Source organism: Phyllostomus discolor, chromosome 15 (assembly GCF_004126475.2).
Source record: "Phyllostomus discolor isolate MPI-MPIP mPhyDis1 chromosome 15, mPhyDis1.pri.v3, whole genome shotgun sequence".
Classification (NCBI taxonomy): Eukaryota; Metazoa; Chordata; class Mammalia; order Chiroptera; family Phyllostomidae; genus Phyllostomus; species Phyllostomus discolor.
The window spans coordinates 4,396,036-4,416,968 of NC_040917.2; the positions used below are offsets into that span (position 1 = coordinate 4,396,036).

Genomic DNA, 20,933 nt, shown 5'->3' on the forward strand with positions numbered 1-20,933 from the left:
GGGCTGGTTCAGGAATGGGGCAGGCTCATTGTGATTCCTGAGCACTGTCAGCTGTGCTTCCTTGTGACCTGGTGCAATCTCACCAATTCTGTTCTGTGAAACTCGAGTAAGCTGGGTAATGATGCCCCCTTCAGGTAAGAAAGGGGGCTGTCAGTGAGATGGTCTGCGATAAACACCCAGTGCAGGATCGGGGACCCTGACTTGGGCATCATCGGCGCTGTTGTAGTTGCTTTTGTCATCCTGGTTCCAGGTGGTCCCAGCCTCCCCCCTTGGCCCTATCTAAGACATGTCACCTGAGAGCCAAACCTTGCTCTAGGATCCTCAGACGATGGCGGGAGTCCCTCTTTAACACAGCATTTTACAAATATCTTTATAAGCCTGTCTAACTGGTAGGCAGAACATAAGAATTAGGGATTCATTTGTGTATTTTGAAAAATACATCGTAAAATTCCTAAAAATACTGAAATGCATTTTGCAAATCAGAAGTTATGAAATTATGCCAACTTATATGATTTATTTGTTATGTTATTCTATTCACTTGGTTTTAAAGAACTTCATTTTCATTGTTAATCCTGCAATAGTTCACACAGTCTTTCAACAAATATGCTGGAGGATCATGCTCCAGTCTCGGTTTGGATCAGGAATTCAGCACTACCCCCTGTCATCAAGGGGATGACTGGGTTTGAAGGACATATCTGTGTTGTGGATGCTTCATTATTCTCAATTTCAAAAAAGTAGCACAGTATTAACTTTCCACTTTCTAAACATCCCCAAATGACAACAGTTTAGGGTACAGCTAGTTTCACAACACAGGATAAAACTGTTACAGATATTAGAGAAAAACACTAGTGGCATGCCCAACTCTCACTCTGTGAGGTTTTGTTCATTTGTTTTTCACAAGCTATCTCTCCGAACAGTCTCCTTGAGAGAGTTTAGGAAATGCATGTCACAGAGACGGCCAGGATAAACAGCATGCCAGAAATCAAAGGCATCCTTTACCTTGGACTCCCCACCACCCAGGACGTTCACCATGACCTCCATCACCGTCTCGTGCATGCCCAGCGCCCTCATGAGGTTAGGGTGCTGGTAGAACACTTTATTATTCATGATGTCCCTGCAAAAGAACACAGGTACGGAGGGAAGCACAGAGGTCAGAGCAAACCTTCAGCAGCAATTCACCTGATCAACTGGTTACAAACAAATGCTGGCACAGACAAAAAAGTAAGACCAATCACAGTTAAGCCACAAAAGTAAGTACAATTGAGTTTTTCTCAAAAAGATTGGTAGCCGACTAAAAACAGTGTATAAGTTGTCTATGCTTTTCATTTACATGAAATGTACTAAATATGTAAACATTCACTAATATGAAATACACTTTTGGACACATCATTCCTAATTTAATTTCTATTCAAACATGATCAACCTTCTTTTGTATAGAAATAAATCAGTTTTCATGTTAATAGGAAATTTCCTATATAGATTATTGATATATAAGTATATTTGCTTTCTGCACATGCTATTTTAGTACTATGTTCAATATTTGCATGTTTAATAATAGTAGCATTACTTCCTGTTACAAGTATGTTATTTTGGTGAAATGCTTTTAAAAGATTCACATTCTCCGAAAGAAACTGAACACACATGAAGTCCAGGCGCAAGGAATCGGACTCATTAAACAGACATTCAGCTTCAAGAACAGCAGCAGGTGGCCCCTGAACTGCTTCTCCTCGGTGTCACTGCCTCACATAATATTACAATATGCATGTGAAGGGGTCTGTAAGGACCTTAATTTTTAGTAGTCACTGCAAATGAATGAGTGTTGGGGACTGCCCTGCCTGGTCTCGGGAAGCTGTAACCCCCCGTGACTTAGGCTGAGTGAAAGACCTCCGGACCAGGAGCCACTAATGAGACAAAACTGATTTCCCTGGCACGAACGCTGCCTATTCTAATGCCTGGCTCCCTTGCATGATCGGCAGTCAAAGATGGGAAACAATTCTCTAAGAAAGAGAATGAACCTCAGACAGACGTGATCACGTGGGAATGCCCTGAGGGAGGAGATTCACCGGGCTGTGGAAATGAAGGGGTGAAGGACATCAACCCCTGCCCCCTAGGCTTTGTCAAAGCCTGAGTCCTTGTGAGAAATCCAAGTCTCCTGACTGCCTTTGTCTTCTCTGTTAACTCAGGCTAGCAGGGGAGGTACAGCCCAGACCAGAAACGGCAGACCCCCAGAGTAATCAGGCCTGGGACATAGAATATGCAAGATCCTGTGAGATCTGTTTACTGGAGGATGTTATTAGATAGAATTTAAAGGCACAGACAGGAAACCAAAACTGCCCTTTGAGCCCTGTTAGATAAAACCCCAATCTCTGCCCAGAATCACAGCGGGGGTTCTGTCTGCACCTTTGTAAGTCACCTACTTCTTTTGATCTTTTCTGCCAGACTGTGAATCCACAAACTAAGTCTCTTTTCTCAATAAAAATCTGCTTGGGAATGGATACGGGGCGCTCTCCAGGAGAGAGGGTGGCCAAGCACACTCCCCACTAGAGGGAGTGGCCATGGCACTCCCCATGAGAGAGTGGCCCTTCTGTCCCTATTTCCCCACAGGACCTCATTGTCTCTGTGTATGTCTTTCTCATGTTTCAACGAGCCATCCACAGTGTTCCATACTCTCTGCAGGCAGGTGAGCACGCATCAAATGAGGAGCTCACTTGTTATTTTAACACAAATCAAATCAATGCAAGAGCTTTTTCTTTCCTGTCAGAACTTCAGCACAAAAAGGAGGTACTGGCTGCAAGGAAACGCAAACTTTGCCTCCGACTCTGGTCTCCTTCATGGGACACCCCCACTCAGTCAGTCACTCACTAACTTTTTGTTAGGCCACACAGAGGAAATGGAACAGCAGAATTCTCCTATGATTCTTTTCTTCGTTTTTTTAATTTTAGTTTTCCACTTTGAATTTAGCTTACTTTTGTTTTAATAAAGAGATCTTTAAGACAGGACAACCCAGAGAAATGAGGGCCCAGGACCAGCACAGTCTGGTCTGTTCCAGGCAAAAACAGACTCGGCCACCACGGGCCCCTTCCTTCACACCACAGCGCACAGGTGACCCTCCGCTCTCAACCCAGGTACAGCTGCAGCGTCTGTTCCCGTGTCAGTTCAAGTCCTTCGTATGACCAAACTTTGAAAAGTATCTAATCGAGAATCTCGTTTGCCTGAGTTCTTGGTAAATTAAATGGATTTATAATCCAGCCACCCAGCATGCAGGCTGTCACTTATTAAATGTGTCCTTTTAAGGGATATTTCTAGTTCACAAAAAGAAACATTTTATGTTTATTTGAGAGAGAGCTTTCCATTTCTTCCAATTCCTTTTTCATTGGCTAATTAAGGTTACTTATTTTGAGATGCCTCCTCAGGGTAGACTTAAGGCATTAAATAAAATGCCTGAAGCTCATACAATCATAAATTAAGACTATAAAATTTACCTTCGTTGTTCAGGCTTTTCTGTGCTCCCTCTTTGCCCAGTTAGTATATTTATTTTTAGTGTGCAGCCATTATAACTATTTAGGAATACAATCTTCCATTTTATTTTTATAGTCAATAAGTTCATGGGCAATATATAGCATTGCTTTATGAAAATTTAAAAGGTACATAAATGATATCATACAACCTGAATCTTTCTGTACTTTCTCTTCCTTACAATTATTTAGTTTTGTCAAACAAAAAACTATTCTCTATTTTATTAGTTTTTTCAAAGAACCAACATGAGGTTTCTTTAGTCCTTTTCATTATTTTTTTGCATTCTTTTATCCATGTCAAGTCATCTTCATTATCTCTTCTTTTATCTGATACTTATAGAGCTAGATTAGCTTTTTCTTGTCTAAATATATGTCTCCAACATCCCTTTTCAACATTTTACATTGCAGATTTCTTTTAAAAAATATTTACTTACTTTTAGAGAGAGGATAAGGGAGGGAGAAAGAAAGGGAGAGAAACATCAAATGGCTGTCTCTCACAGGTGCCCCAACCGGGGCCGAACCCACAACCCAGGCGTGTATCCTGACCAGGGATGGAACTACTGACCTTTCGCTTAGTGGGATGACATTCAAACAACTGAACCACGCTGGTCAAAGCTACATTCCAGAGTTCTACATGCTTACGTTTAAGTAATTTTCTCATTTTTCTCTGGTATGTTAGTTCCCTCTTATTTTCATATCCACAAATCATCAATTGCTCAGATTTCTGCAAGTACGCACTGGTAACATTCTCTCTAAAACTCATGGTCTCCCATTCCTTCTCTCTGAATTCCATTTTCTTTTCTTGAATGTACAGCCTTTACACGGTCTTTCAATGAGGGACAGCAAGTAAGTATTCTGAAATACCTTTGTTTCCCTCTCACTCCTGAACATGGGCTACACATTTGAATCTCCAAACCCGCACAAAGTACAAGCTCCCCATGTTGACTTCTCAGCTGGGCGACACATCACACACTGAGTGGTGCTGCCCAGTTCTGCCCTGGAGAATTCTAAGTAGTGCTTCTCTGTAAGCATTCTGGCCTTCTCCTCTATTTCCTTCTAAAATGGTCTGTTTAGCACTGGTTTTACGCTGTGGATGTGGAACTGTTGGTGCTTCAGGAATCTCTGAAGTCCCGTCTCACACCAGTTCAGTTCGGAAAAACTCAAGCCAGTGGCTCCTCCCACACTCCCCTCCTTGGGCTCTCGTGCAGTGTCTTCTTTCCCAGTCTCCCTTCCAGCGCAGGCAGCCCCTCTCCGAGGCCCCTCCCTCGGGTGTCTTCCCTGCTCTGTTGGATTTTCATCTCTCAGTGCTGCAGGACTAGTCTCCCCAGAGCTGTGATCTGAGTTACTCATGTTCTCTTCTGCAATTTAATTAACTGTTTTTGGTGTCAGTTACATTTTTCATTTCTAGAAGTCCTATTTAGATCCTTTTCAAACATTCCTGGACTTTCTCCACGTCTTAGTTTTAGAGACTCTATGTATTCTTTTGTGTACAGCACCTTCCCATTCTCCTTGAGGCAGGCTACCTTCGGCGGAAGTTCTTGGGGGAGGTGTTCTAGCCCCACAGTGTACCGTATCTGCAGATGCTTATTTATGATGGATCGTTTCCTATGTGCTTTGCGGTTTTTGACTACGGGCTAATCTTTGGTAGTATTCAGGCTTTTCGTGCACGATCTCAGATAAACTGGAGCTGAGAAGGCATACCACCAGGCCAATTTTTATGTTGATTTCTCCACTTGGGGATCCTCAGACTATGCATAAGGTACTAACGTTAACCCGCAAATCTACGTGAAGCACAACCTCTGCTGCTGAGTTCTCAGTTCCTCCTCCTTCTTAAAGGGCCCAGCAGGCCCTGCCAGTGAGTGTTTTTGTCCCCATGGATTTTAATGTGTTTTTATTACCCTGCATTTTTATATATGACTTTACATCACTGAGTAACTAACTAAGAAACAAAGCCCAGGGTGCTGGCTGTGCATCGCAGCCATCTCAGACTCCAGTTACAAAATTAGACACATTTCATTATTGAGTGACTTCCCTACTCAGCGTTAAAACAATCTCTAGAAAACAACAATCTAGTGAGCATGCAGTCTACACACTGCACTTCTATCAATGCACCCACGGTTCTAGGACTGGGATGAACAACTAGGAGGAAAACACGGATGAGACAAAAGGCTGTAGCAACTGAATTTACCCTAGTCCCCGAATCATGAGCTTCTCCTCTTCTCGGCCCATCCTCACACTCAGCAGCGAGCGGATCTGCCCGAGTGAAGCCAGCAGGTTGATGGTGTCCTCCACGGACACGGCGCTGATCGTGTAGGTCTTGGGCAGAGCCCGAGCCAGCCCACCGATGCCATCGTACTGCCGATGCAGCAGCACGAACATGGCCCGCACCAGCTCGGGGTCCTCGATGACGGACTCCTGAGCCCACCGGACCATGGTCTCCGAGATCAGCTGCTGCAGGGTGGCTGCAGTGTCACAACCGACAGTTTTCAACAGGGAAAACAACGAAAGAAGACAAATGAGCTGGGCATCTCAACCGCGCATCTCCCAGTCCCAACTCATATCTGTGTTTGTACCAGAATGAATAGGAATGCTATGAAGAAAATAAACTCCATCTAAACACTTATAAATAGTGGTATATATCAATAAAGTTAGAGTGATGAGAGAATAAAATTACACAAACTAGTCTTATAGCTAAAGGGTTTTAGTTGTTTCAAAATTGCAACCACCTTTTCAAAACTACTGTTGCAATCCATACAATGACCGATGTGAATTATCCTATTTTACTTTCATTTTCTTTGTTCCACTGTCTTCCTCCCAGAAGCTCTGACACCACATGTCCTTCTAAAGGTCAGTCATGGGCATTCAAGGAGCTATTTACCCAACTGTCTCCTCATTGGAGTCATTTGCAATGGTGACCTCATGTAAATTATATTTACACTTAAATCTGGATCCTCAATGTCACTTAAAACAACTCCAAAAGGATTTGACTGTGAAACTATTAAAGTGAAGTCATTTCATACATGGAAGAGTACTTGCTATGTAATGTGTAACATAGTACACCTCAAAGCAAAAGAACTTCCTTCCATACCTGGTAAAATAAATACTATTACCAAAGCTAAGTAGGTTGACAGGGCCAGTTCATACCTGGTGGGGTACTCAGTTCCTATCATCAGCACTACACTGGCTCATGTTCAAAATAAAAAGCAGTTTAACCTGCTTTAACCTAGTCAAGAAAACAGATTTAAGGAAAAACAAAACTACCAATTTCAACCACTTAACAAACTGCAGATAAAATACCAATATACTTCCACATTCCTCAAAACCATGCCGGCATTTTCATAGCTCAAAATCATAAACTTGATAATAAAAAAGCAATTATAAGAAACACCGAACTCTGATTTTGAAGAAGAGCTGACTCAATTTGGTGTTGACACTACCGAACAAATTTGTATAAATAAAAAGCTTCTATGCTAAGTTAGTGAAAAATGCCCCACAATTTCAAGAGTTTATTTCTTTCTTTCAGCACAGCACCTGACATTGGAGTCTTGGGGGATGTAAGCCGAGGGCGGTCTCACAGATGCCAAGGGCCAGCCTGCCAGCCCTGTGCAGGAAGGCGCGTCAGAGACTTGGTCACCGCCCCTGCTCTGCCTTGGTCCCCAGTGTCAGCTGTGACTCTCCAGTTAAACAAAATGTGAACAAGCCAGAAATGGGTAACACTCATAAATATCTCAGAACCAAAGTGTAGCTACGGACAGTATCTGTTTACACTTTAATAGAAGTGTAATATAGTGGCATCTTTGACTTCATGCTAGAATACTTGAAAATTAACTGCAGAGTATTCAGACATGAAGACTAAGTTACCCCCCTTTGGCTTTCTCCTAATAGCCACCTAGTGTCAGGGGCGCCCTCCACCCTCGCAAAGCTGCCTTCTCTCCAGGTTCCTATGAATATCGAATATCGTAGACACTGCCATACACTCCTGGTGCCATTGGCATCTGCTCAGGGACCTGATTCTTGGAGGTTGCAATCTGTTTCTCACTGGCTCATCTAGAGTGGTATTAATAGTTCGACAGGTAAGTGGGTGCCAGCAGCTGAGTACCCAGGCAGTGCCCCTTCTTACTGCTTACAGGACTTGCTGGGGTCGCTCGCCACTGGCTTTTCTGCTTGCCTCTTCTTCAGGTATGTCACCTTTTCCACCAGGGACAGCAGGCGGCCTCTGATTGTTAAGTCGCCGTTGCCATCTGGAGAGCCATCTTCGTCCAGCTCAATTCCTAGTAGGAGAGAAGAAAGTACTGAAAAAGTGCACGCAGGAGAAATGGTTCTCAGGCTTTGCCACCTTTTCCATTCACAGCGCAGAGCAACACCCTGTCTGAGACCTTGGAGGACAGTGAGCCAGAGGCTCACAGACACCCCCAGTGAGTCACACGCCTGCTCCCTCCTCTGTCCCCATTCCTGTGAGCTTGTGGCCGTAGGCAACCGGCCCAAAATATATACCAGAGGACAGAAACCCTGTCTCAGGAGACAAAGTCCATTCTGCTCCTTGCACCGACGCGGGCCGGCATCCCTGACCTTGGGCGCCATCTGCCTAGTCCTGCGGCTCTGCCTCCATAAGTGTCAGTGGCATGTGTCAAAGTTGTGGCACCAGGAGAACAGGCAGACTTAGGTGCCCTGGAGTAGGGGATGTCTGAAGCAAAACCCTGCCGATTCACAGTGTCCCCTTATCCACACTCTATATGGTATGACATCATGGCAGTGATCAGTGGCTCTTTCTTCATAAGCTGAATTAATATGGAGACAGTGCTTTCATTCTCTGAATGAAAATGAAAATACTGCTGGTGCTATATGTATCAGTTAAGAAGTGGTTAGTTCATTTTTTCCACTGGAACACAGACATTATCCGCACCTCTGCACAGAGAGAAGGAACACACATCCAGGACACCTAATCAACCCCATTTTTAAAGTTCTCCAAATAAAAGGGGGAAGGATTCCCTTAAGAGATTTGGGCTACCAACATATAGTTTAATGCAGGATTTCCTTGGGCATTAAGTTAAGTTCATGAGACATATGCTGGTTGTCCTCGGCCAGTCCTCTAAAGAGGCCCCACAGTCTGTTTCAATACAACTGCTTATGAACAAACTTCTTCAAACTCAACCAACCTAACACTCAGCTGTCTGCCCAAAGTACCTAGTAACAATTTCTCACCATCAACCCCCTCCCCCGGCCCCAAGCCCTGACACTGAGGGAAAGAGGGGAGAGAGGGAGAATTTGTCATCCCTGCTCCATCTGGGAGCCTGCCTGGTTTCTCCACCCCTCCTGACTCCCTGCACAGGGTCAGGGAGCCATCTCACTGTAGTGAGTATCTCGGGCGACCCCTAACAGGCACCGAGCCTGTCCATGAACCTGTTCCGTCCAGGTTTACTCTTGCACCAGTGCGTGTGCACTGAGCGAGAGCTGTGCATCACAGAGGCCTCACCACAATGAGCCATGAGGTCTTCATGAAAATCCAGGAGCTGGTCTCGGATTTCCGCGGGACACGGACATTCGCTTTTGTCATCCTTGAAGTTGAGAAGCATGTTGATCTGAAAGTTTACAACCAGGAAGAGGAAGGACAAGTATAAGAGAAAAGTGGACTCAGGAGCAACACAGCAAAAACTGTGAAAACCAAAGACGTTCAAAACCTGTTTTGGCATATTTGTAAATTGTTGCCCAACAGATGGAAAATTGTTATTTATCACTCAGATCAAAAAATGCCGCAAAATAAATCAAATCATTCAAAGCTTAACATGCTGCAAAACAGTCATATAATTTGCTGCTTCTTGTCATTCCACAATGTCTTAAACCTCTGTATGCTGACAGTTCTTAAATCAACTAATATCTAAATGTTATTTAAAATATTTTATTCAGCTTCACCTAGATTTCCACTTCTCTACCTAACTTCTATACTTTATTGAATATTTATAAGAACATTTTTGGAATAGTAAAGAAGAAAAAATCTAAACATAATAAAAAATAATACAACAGAAAACTATGCATTTGTTCATAATTCAATTAAACAAACTGAAAGACTTTCATTTTTTAAAAGTTTAGATACAATATTAAATTTATGAATGAAGAAAATAAAGGTCTGTTAATATTCTGTAATTTTCCTTTAGGAAACAATTGTCAGTTTTTTTTCAGAGTTTTTTAATATGAATTTTCAAAAACTTGTATTCCAAGGTAACTGCAGATTCCAATGGTATCGTAAGAAACAATACAAAGAGATCTCATGTACCATTGGCCCAGTACGCCCCACCAGCACCACCTTGCGAAACAGTGATACAGTGTCACAACTGCGGCATCGCAGTGATACAGACAAAACACAGAACAAGTCCACCCCTCCAGGGTCCCTCCTGCTACCCCCATCACAGCCTCTCCCCGTCCCTCCTGCCTGCTCCTCGCCCGATTCCTGTCAACCACAATCTGCTCCCGTTTCTATTCGTTGCCAAGAATGTTATAAAAATGGAACCATACCACCTCCAGATATCTTCAGGATCTCCAGTGATGCCTCATCCCTGATATTGGTAATTCGTGTTTTCTCTCTTTTTCCTTTTTTAGCTTCTTTAGAGGTTTGTTGATTTTTCATAACATTTTTAATAACCAGGTTTGGGACTCACTGATTCTTTTCAACTGTCCAGTTTTGAGTTTCATTGATTTCAGCTCCTATCTCTCTTACTGCCTTCCGTATGGTTGTTTTGGGTTTATTTTACTCTCCTTCTAAATTTTTGTGATGGCAGCTTCGGTTATACATTTGAGTGTTTTTCTCTTTTTAAATGTATTTCCCTCTCAGCACTGCTTCAGTCATTTCCACAAATTTTGTTATGTGCTATTTTATTTTTCTTTTAGTTCACCATAGTCTTAAATTTCCCCCTTGAACCACAGAAATTGCAGAAATATGTTCTTTAGTTTACAAGTTTTTGAAAATTGTTCCTGTTATCTGATTTCTAACTTGACTTTGTAATGGGGTATAACCAGGCCCCCCAAAGAGGGATTTGTAATGGGGTCCGCAACTCTGGGTCTCCAGGAAATATGAAAAAACAGGCTATCCCCAAACCCACAAGTCTGCACTGGGAGATGGGACACACGGAGTTATGAGAGTTATTTTGAATATCAAAAGCTTCATACCCGATATGCAAAAATGGTTATCTCACATATCTATAACAGCTGGCTAGCTGCAGACATAGGTTACGTAACTACGGCCATGCTTCGAGACAGGGAGATGGGAGTGACTTCGACCCATACTGCAACTGGGAGGCAGCTCCCCCTGGTTACAGCGCCTGCATGAGAGCTTGGAGATGGTTCGCTCCACGCCACAGGGTCATGCCTCCCCAGACTTACTATGGCAGCCAAGAAAGGCTGAAAAAATACGGGAATGCTGGGAGGTATAGCCAATTGTGGAAGGAGTCAGAAACGGGGCTGCAGAGGCAGATTTGCACTGGGATTTAAACCAAAGGCAGCAGCCATACAGGTTGGAACCACGCAGTTTTGGGGTGGAGAAGGGGCTCCCTTAACCACTCAGCTTAGGAAGCAGGAGAGCAAGATGGAGCAGCCATGCAGAGCTCTCTCTTAGCAGTTTGGAAGAATGCAGGAGACACTGCAGGAAGGAAAGGAGTGAAAGGACTCTTGCTGGTGGGCCATGAGAAGGTGCCACATGGGTTTGGATCAAGAACTGGAGATCCCAGCAATGCTGCTGATGGTGCTGGGAACCGAAGGAAGCCTGCCTGCTGAGCACAGATTACTGGGAAGAATCAGGAATTAGCTGAGCCACAGACTTCTATTTCTTTTCTTGAGATACGGTACCCCTGACTCGGCAAAGGGGGGAAGGAAGGACTGTGTGTGTTTGTGAGTGTTTTCAGGGACTTTTGGGATTTTAACAAAGACATTAAGTCATTACTCTAAGTCTGTATGACTTCTGAATAAACAGTTCCTTTCCTTTTCACCAATCTCTGGCACTGAGAGTGACAGTTCCAATTCCCTGGCACAGGCACAGAATCCACAGTGACACAGGAACCACGTAGCCCCAGCATCCATTCTGTAACAATGTCACTATGAAGAAACAACATTCTGCATGACAAAGATCCAACTATTATAATTTGTTGAGGTCATTTTATAGCCTTAGATATAAGGGCTATAAAGGTCCATCTTTGTGGGTGTTTCATGGGTGATTAAAAAAAATGTGTATTCTGCTGATAGGTAGAGTGTTCCACAATATCCAAAAATCCTGTTGTTGATGACAGTGCTGCATGCTCTATGTTTTTACTTACTACCGTCCAGTTGTATCAATTATCGTGAGAGAGGTGGTAAAGCCTCCGGCCATGTGTCTATTTCTCCTTTCCGTTCTGTGCTGACTTCACATATTGTGCAGCTCTGTTGTTCAATGAGTCACGTTATCAATACATAATGTTGTGTCTGTCTCTGGTCATTTTCTTTGCTCTGCTACAGGCAATCTTTCTTTCGATTAATTTTTCATGCTATTATCTTTCTTCATGCTTTTACTTTCAACCTATCTACATCATTATAGTTGAAGTGAGTTTCTTGTAGGCAACATAAAATTAGGTCAAGCTTATAAAATCCACTCTGCCAATCTCTGTCTTTTAATTGGTATACCTGATTATTTCTATTCATGAATTTATTAATATCTTATACCTAAGGCCTGCTACTTTACCTTTTCATGTGTGTTCTAATTTATTTTCTCCCAATTTGCTGTAGATTCCGTGACAAATTTTAGGATCCCATTTTGAATTATCCATGGTATCTTTTCACATTTCTTTGTAAAACTGTTCTAGCGATGGCTCTGGATATCACATTATATGTACGTAATTTATCACAGTCTCTGATGTCAACATTTCACCGGTTTGGTGAAGTGTAGAAACCTATCTCCTTTATATTCCTTATTCCCCTTCATTTAAATATAATTGACTGAAATATTCCCTAAATAACTGGCCCTTGAATGACATGGGGTCAGGGGTGACAACGCCCACGCAATTGAAAACCCATGTATAAGTTAAGTCAGCCCTCCACATGCGTGGGCTCCCAACTGTGGACCGAAAGCACAAGAGACCCCAGGACAACACGGGTTTGAACCACACAGGTCCTGCTTACACACGGACGTTTGTTTTAGAGAACTCTGAGAAGGGAAGTGCATTATATTGACCTGAACCTTAACACCGTTGTTCTTTTACTCCTTCCTGACTGTCCAAATTTTATGCTTTTGTCAGATTCGTTCTGTTAAAGAACACCTTTAGACATTCTGTCAGGGTGGGTCTGGGGCAGTCAAATCCTCAGAGTGCTCATCCAGCTGAGGTCTGGATTTCCCCCTCCTTCCTGAAGGGGATTTCTCTGAACACAGAAGTCTAGGTTGACAAGTGTTTTGTTTTTTTCTTCCAGCTCTTGAAAAATGTACCACTTCCTTCTGGCCTCCACGTTTTTCTAAGCAGAAATACAATTACTCAAATTGCTTTTCCCCTAAAGGTGTCATTTTGATAGGGGACTCAAGAGTTGAAAATTTTTAGTGAAAAGTGACAAGTCCAGTAGGTAATACATACATTAAAGCTATTGTTTCAGGAACTGCAGGTACCACTCAGCTTTCCCTCCTCGGGCAGAGCTGGATGACATCCGTCCGAGCCATTGTGTTCTGGGGAGAGCCAGATGACTGCCCACCTGCCTAGGGACAGCTAACTACTCAGGGCGAGAATGCTGTAGTTTTTATAACCTAATTTTCTTTGAATTTCAAAACCCCTCACCTCACTTTATTCTGTTATAAAACAGCTGGCTTGTAAGAAAATGTAAGACTTGAGGGTACAAATCCACTGTCTTCTCAGTCTACTGTTAAAGATTCAATCCCTGTCTCTGCTTATTGGGTCTGGTAGTGACAGGTAGCATGAACACCAGCTTTCCGGTTTCGATTTCTTTCTCACTACTTTCAAGGTTATTTTCTTTGTCTTAGTTTTCATAAGTTTCACTCTGGTATGCCTTGGTTTAGATTTCTTTGGGTATCCTGTTCGGAGTTTACTCAGCTTCTTGGAGCACTTTCTTTACATCTTTTGTCAAATTTGAAAAGTTTTCAACTGTTAGTTTTTCAAACATTTTTTCGGTTCACCCTTTTCTCCTGACCCTTGGACTTTAGATCTTTTTGTTATGTTTGCACTGTTCCCTGAGGCTCTTTTCCATTTTTTCCAGGCTGTTTCTTCTTTCCGGCTGGGTAATTTCTTTGGTTCCCTCTTCAGTTCAGTGATTCTTTCCTCTGCCCCCCTTTGCTGTGAAGTCCATCTCTGGAGGTTTTTAAATTCTGATTATTTTCATTTCTAAATTTTCCATTTGGTTTCTTTATATCTTCTATTTATTTTGCTGAGACTCTTTTTTCCATTTTGAAGCAATTTATGATGGCTGCTTTAAATGCTTGGTGAGATGATTTAACATCTTGGTCATCTCAGAGTTGGGCGTTTATTAATTATAGTTTTTATTCAAATCTTTCTGCTTCTTGGCTATGAGAGATTTTTGATTTGAAACCTGCACATTTTGGTATTGTTAGGGGACTCAAGATCTTATTTAAACTCCGTGCTTCACACCAACACTATCTAACATGAGAATGGCTTTGGGTGCCTTCTCCACTGCTAGGTGGGAGTGAAGGTCCATTTCCCAACTCAGCCTTCCTGGACCTGTGAAGGAAGGGGAGGCTGGGCTATCCAGTGCCCCACTCACCTGCATGTGCACAGCCCTGGCTGGTGCCCCTCACTCCCTGGCCTCTGCTCACACTGCAGGGGCCTTATGGTGGTATCTCAGGTCACAGCTGATGAGCCGAGACTGCTGGCTCCTCATTCACCACAGCTGCTTGGCTGGGGGTCAGGCTCCAGTGTTTGCTGTGGGGTTTGGCTGGATCAATGTGGTTAATACCTAAAAGTTTTCTGTCTTGCCAGAAACAGTTCTCCTGGTCTGGCCCCACATAGAAGGCTTCAAGGGGCTTTCCTTGTCTATGCTGTGGGCATTCTGGGCATTCAGGACATTCTGGGTGGGCTGGCTTCTTCAACTCCAAGTGTGGGACAGGAGCTCATCACCAGGTTGTTCCTTGGCTTCTGGGTTCTGCAGCCAGTACCCTCCCTTCTCTCTGTCATTCAGAGTCCCAGTGTGTTCTCTGTAATTCCCAGGGTGACAGCTGAACTTAGAAGGCAGAGCAAGGAAAGACACATCCACCCCACCTTTCCAGAAGCAGAAGTCTCCCAGCGACAGCTTAGTAAATGGGGCGCACTTGAGAGCAGGTGGACATGTCCTCTGCTCAGTAAATGATGTTTATAGCAATAAACCATATTCTTTGTCCATTCCCCCAAAGAAATTACATTCTGCTGAGACATAGTAAATTCTGCAGCAAGTCCCTAAACACCTTCATCTTCAATCTGGGGGGAAACTGTAAGAGTAAGATACCAAAGATGATATTTAACTTCTCACACTATAATTCCTCTCCTGAGGAAGATTCCAGAAAACTCACGTCCCCAGACACACTCACTCTTTGGTGCCGGCATATGCCTGTGGTTCTACTGCACCCTAGAGAGACCTGGGCTTGGAGCTAAATGAGAGGAAAACCAACAGACAGGACCGATCGTCCAGTAGGAGCGGAGGTGGTAATGTTTGGTTCTTCTAGGGATGGACCAAATAGGAGGTGTCTTCTTTGTGAATTACGTAAATGTCTGACCAGTATACTGCATACCTGACACTAGCATAAAATAATACTGAATGCCAACTGCCAATGAAAAGCAAGCAAATAAAAATTTTGAATACAAAGCACCCTAGCTGCCCAGGGCCCCTGTCAGCGGGTGGGCCTGCATCTGCCGTGACTGTGCACCTGTGGTTTATGTTGTCCCGGTTTGCAGGGTGTCAGAAACTGCAAACTGGCCTCCTCCATGAGGCCATCACACACCTCACCATTTTCAGTAAGTCTCTTACTTGTTTAAACTAATCAAGTGGATTCATTGGTGAACCTATGAACACTGACTACACTGCCCTGGTCAGTTTAAAGAGAACAGGGAAAAATACCCTTGTGACTTACGATACAATTTTGCAGCACACGAGTCCTGAATGAGCTGACACCCTGAATAAAATGGAGGGGGTTTCCACTCATCCTCATACCTGTTCTTGAGGCGGGGACCTGAACTCCTTTGTCTTCCTGGCTGTGAGCGCGGCCGACATGTTTAGGGCCTGCATAACCTCATTGTAGCGGAAGCGCTGGTTGTCTTGCAGCTTGGCAACAAAGTCATCTGAAAAGGCCACAATGGCTTCTATCCGGTGTCGGACCTGGCAGTCACAGAGGTACTGAAGGAGCAGGCACATCTAAGAAGACAATTGAAAAGACACCAAGTCTGAATCTTGAAACAGTTCATGGACATCAAGTCAAAATCAGGGCAGACGTGCCTAGCTGCCAACTCTGCTCCTCTGGGCACAGAACCCTGGGTTTGTGCAGCTGGTCCCAGGGACAGAACGAAATTTAGGCCAAAATTGCAGAGGCCTGTCCCTTGGTGGACACTCCCTGTCCTGGCCCCCTGCAGCCCCTGGTGCAACAGTCAATGAGGTACGTAAGAAGTGTGCCAAGGGTCTTCTGGGAGAGAACTTCTATCGTAATAATGGACTGGAACACTTTCCTGTCGAAATGAGAGTTCCTGGGCTATGACATGCTCCCCAGAGGGAGAGAAGCTAACCCCTCAGGGTGGAGACCACAGACTAAGGGTCACAGGGGGACACTAAGTTCTGGGTTTCAAATGGCACCACTGAGTTCCAGCAGTTCTAGAATCATCTACCTCTAGATTTTGCACATAAGTTAACTAAGTGGTTTTATCACACAGTCACTAAATGGCTAACTGGATATTCTCTTATGAGAAGCTGAAAAGGTTTTTCACTGTACAGTAAGTCTTTACAAACATGTGTACCAAGAGACACTATGCTCAAGTTCAGGAAAACATTTAAATACAGTGATACCAACTGTGATTCAATACAAGACCCTGGGCGACACCATCCACAAGAGAGCTATTGCTGTCAATGGTGGCTCTAAAGTAGCCCCGGTGTCCACCCCCTCTCATTTGCCTTGCCCTAGCCTGAGCGCACCCCTGGGCCTGGGCCTGCATGATGGCATCCTAGCCCAGTCTGCCCCGACCAGCCTCTCTCCCTCACACCTGTCTTACTCACAGCAGCTACACTGTGATTTCAGGATAAAATTTTCTAGCTAAAACTCTTCATTGGTTTTAATCGCACTTAGGCTAAAATTCATAGTCCATCATATGGCTGCTGGCAGCCGACAGCTCCCATCTGGGTGGCCTTCCCTCTGCCTGTCTCACCCCTTCCCCTGGGCTCACTGGCTGCAGCCATGTGGTCGCATCCTGATTCAGAGCCTGCGGAGCTATGGATCCTGCGTGCAGGGTCCCTGAGCCCTCCCACTCCTTGTCCACCTGTCCACGCACACTCATTGGTCTGGCCTCAGGTACAAGGTCCTCGGCCTTTCTCACAGCCTTCTAGTACTCCATTCTACTACGCTAGTCGTCCACTCCCTTCCTGCAGGTCATTAATGCCTTCACATCAGTGGGGAGACATTTGGAGAGAAGTGCATCAGCAAGTGCACACTGCCCCCAGGGGCTGAGCTGCTGGAAGGCAGGGCGCCCCGTGCTGTCCCCAGTACTAGCACCTGGCTCAGAGAAAGACCTGCCAGGGGAATGGAGGGGAAAGCAGTGTGCCAATGATGCACACACCCAGGTGGCCCCAACAGACCAAACAGGCTGAAGAAAGGTCCTCAGACATCGTGAGCACAAAAACAGGCCATCCTGTGGTTCCTCCCCAGGAACACACGCAGAAAGCAACATCTGGCTGTGGGACATGCGCCCTGAAGCTGGCGAGAGTGTGGGCGGGGTAGGAGAATGTATAAAACCCCTGGACTTCAGGCATTCCAACAAACGGGGTGCGACACAGAAACAAAAGGAAAGACACAGGGAATGGCAAAGGACCCAGGGGGAGAAGAGCTGGCAGACAGAAGCCTGTGCCCTTGGCTTTCAGACACATATACTAACATACGCACAACTGTACACACACAGAAATACACATACACTCATATACACACATATATCCACAATCACACACACCTATACACACACGACACACAAATATGGGTATACATACCCACATACAATTCTACACACAGAAATGTGCATATATACACACATACACAACTATACACACAATTATACATACATACAAATGGACACACACAAATATATATATATACATACATATATACAACTATACACACATGCAAATATATATGAGGGGAACTTCGGCCAGTGAGGTCTCCTGGGGCCACTGAGATGGAAATAAGGAGTCCTCCCAGCCACAGTCTTGTTGCTCTGGCAGGAAAAAGGTGGAGATTCCTTCCTCTGAAGAACGCCCCGAGCCCTTCCCCAACATGGCTTTTATTGGGATTGGGAAGTGCAGGGGACGCAGCACACATGCATAGCTTATCATCAATGTCCAACAGGATATAGTCATAAAAAACTAACATTTGTCTATAGATAACAGTTAAAGAAACACAGAAATCTTTTCAGATTGAGGTCTGCGAGACATGCAGTGCCAGATGGCTATAAAGGGCCTAGTCATGAAGGAGGCGGGTTTCACTCCTTATGCCTTGAACTCAAGCATCTGGGTTATACTGACATGGCTTATCACTGAGCAGAGTTGGCTTCAGAGGACAAAAATGTACATTCAGGCCTGATTCTCACAGGACCCTCAGTGTTAGAATCAAGTCATGCCTGCCACCAACGTTATGAGCTGGTTTTCCAGGGAGACTCACTAGCCCCTTTCAGCGCTTGCTCTCACGGGGCTACAGTCTCCAAAACCACACAGAGCAGTCCCCAACAAATACACACAACTCTACACATGGGTGCACATATAGACATAAATGCATCCATACAAACACATATATACATGCATGCACACACACAAGCCAGACTTTCAGATATGTACAGCAGACAGATGTGTCCTTTGCCAAGAAAACCACCTTAATAAAAACACTAAATTTATCTTTTATGAACTACTATCAGTTGACTCAATTGAAAAGTCCATTAAATCCATTCCAAATATAGGAAAATTAGAGTTATGGGTCCCAAACACAACTGGGCATCAGTTTTCCAGATAGCCACACTATACAGGAACACACACACACATACACACACCACACACAGAGGCGGGTCTCAGTGCCTGGGTCTCCCGCAATCCTGAGCTCCCCCACCCCTCCTTCACCTGGCTACCTGCAGGCCTCTCTCCCGCTCACCTGCAGCTCCCCCCCTCACCTGCAGCTTCACAGGCTCAGGAAGCTTCATCTCGCAGCAGCCCTCTGCTGCGTCCCCCACGTGCACCCTCGGGGCATGGGCGTCATCGGTGTGGGGCTCCACGGGCGGTGCCTGCTGCTCCTCCGGGGCGGCCTCTGTGAATACCCGGGGCTCAATCAGCTGCAGGATGTGCTTCAGGTCCTCGCCTTGGAAGACACCCATGGTGAGCAGCGTGTAGAAGAGCTTGATGAGTGGCACGAAGAGGAACTCGGTGGTGCCCCCTACAGGGTCCCGCGCCCGAAGTCCGCCCTCCCGCACAGCCTCAGTCAGCATCTGCATGGTCTTGGCCTTGAGCGTGTCCAGGGGGAACTCAGGGCTGTCCTGGTAGCAGTCGTGGCTGAGGCTCACAAAGCTAGGTGAGGAGAAGCGCATGCGTGGCCGCAGTGACGTGCTGAGGCCGATGCCGGGCAGCCCATGCTCCTTGTGCTCATCTGGAAAGAGAGTGATGCTCTTGGTCTCATCAGTCATGGGCACGATGAACTCATTGTTCATCATGAGCCGGGCGGTGGCGTAGGCGCTCAGGTGGATATCGATGAGCAGGTCGTAGTAGCCGGTGCGCAGCAGGCCGGGCATGTACTTGCGCTGGATGGCATAGAAGCAGCTGCGCCTCATCCACGTGGCTGCAGAGGGCATGCGCCACACGGTGGTTGCCCAGGGCGCACACGGCCGAGTAGAGCCGCAGGGTGTGTGAGTGGAAGCGCAGCAGCTCCTCCTGCTCCGTCAGCTCCAGGATGTCCACGGACCTGTCGGGGGGTTGGGGGGGGGCAGGGGTACCCTGGGTCACAGGAGAAACGGGAGCTCGCGCCAGCACACGCTCTCCTCCTGCTCCCTGCCCTTTCCCGTGGCATGCGAATGGCAGCACAGATTGTTTAAAGATCAGTTCTAGACATTTTTACAAGATTGTCCTTCCGCTGAAAACTTCCACCCACTCGTGCTTGCACCCTCTCTTCATCGTCCATGCTCCCAAGGCTCAGGGCACCTCTCAGATACTGGGGTCTCAGTCTGAACCCAGCAACCCCTCCTTTCAGAATGTGAGAACTCCTTGAAAACCCAAGTCTCATTTCCAACTGGCTGGCTGGTTCCCAGAAGCCAAAAAACTGTGCCTTAGATTCAGGCATCTGCACCCGTTTCTCTGACCTCAGCGCTCACTATCCACTAACCAGTCAGAGCAGGTAACCAAGCTGATTCCCGGACACAACCTCCCTTCCAGCTGACCTCCCGCACAGAACACACAGGGCCCCGCCCTCCACCAGGGTGCATAGCTCGCAGCGGCTCAGGAAACACACACCACAGAGACGCTTCCCACTCAGGAAGGTTTCTGCTGGGCAACCGGGTTTACACGGGCTCCTACTCCAGGCCATTTTGCTTCTGCCACAAACCATGCCCTTTCAACACATAAAACCTCAGAAACAGGGCCAGAAGATACCTCAAGTCTTTCCATAGGGAATGAGGCTATTTTAAGAGTACATAATTGCCTTAGACAAGCTTCTACTCCTTTGGAAAGGGGGCCCTTGGTGAGGCTGTCATATTAAGTTCATCAGAAAAGGGCTGTTACAATTTGTGCGTTAATATTAACGTGTTTCCAGAACCCCACCCAGGACACAGTAGGGACTGAGGAGTCATGAACTGTTGTTCAGCTTTGTCACATCCCAGCTACTCCATTACTCCTGCCCATGCCTAGCCAGTGTATGAGGTTTTTCAGGTCACAGGCATTACATGAAAAGCCACCAAGGCTCGATGGTACAGTCTGTCCAGATGCCACCTCCCACCCCTCAGAATCAGAAGCGCCCTGCACTGCAGTCTCAAAGCAAACGATTTCCCACCACACAACTGCGGGTCCCCACTGCCAGCACCCGATTATTGGGAAGGTACAACTGAGTGGCCCCCTCCCTCAAAGTGTGGTAGACGGTGACCCCAGGTCTTGGCTGGGCTTCAATACCCCCAGAAAGATGATCCCCCGCCCTGCAGCCAGAAGGAAGTTCAAATGCACAAACGTGTGCACCGCAGCCACACAGACCACCTGCAC

General features: G+C 45.6%; 1 protein-coding gene across 1 annotated transcript in view; it reads right to left on the reverse strand.

The window, feature by feature from the left end:
• Positions 1-20,933, reverse strand: part of RYR2 (ryanodine receptor 2) — a 533,272-nt gene that overhangs the window by 167,977 nt on the left and 344,362 nt on the right. The window contains 7 exon segments of the mRNA XM_036016051.1: positions 1,000-1,114; positions 5,704-5,977; positions 7,643-7,786; positions 8,989-9,094; positions 15,672-15,872; positions 18,869-19,501; positions 19,503-19,650. Of these exon segments, the coding sequence (XP_035871944.1) occupies positions 1,000-1,114; positions 5,704-5,977; positions 7,643-7,786; positions 8,989-9,094; positions 15,672-15,872; positions 18,869-19,501; positions 19,503-19,650 (1,621 nt within the window).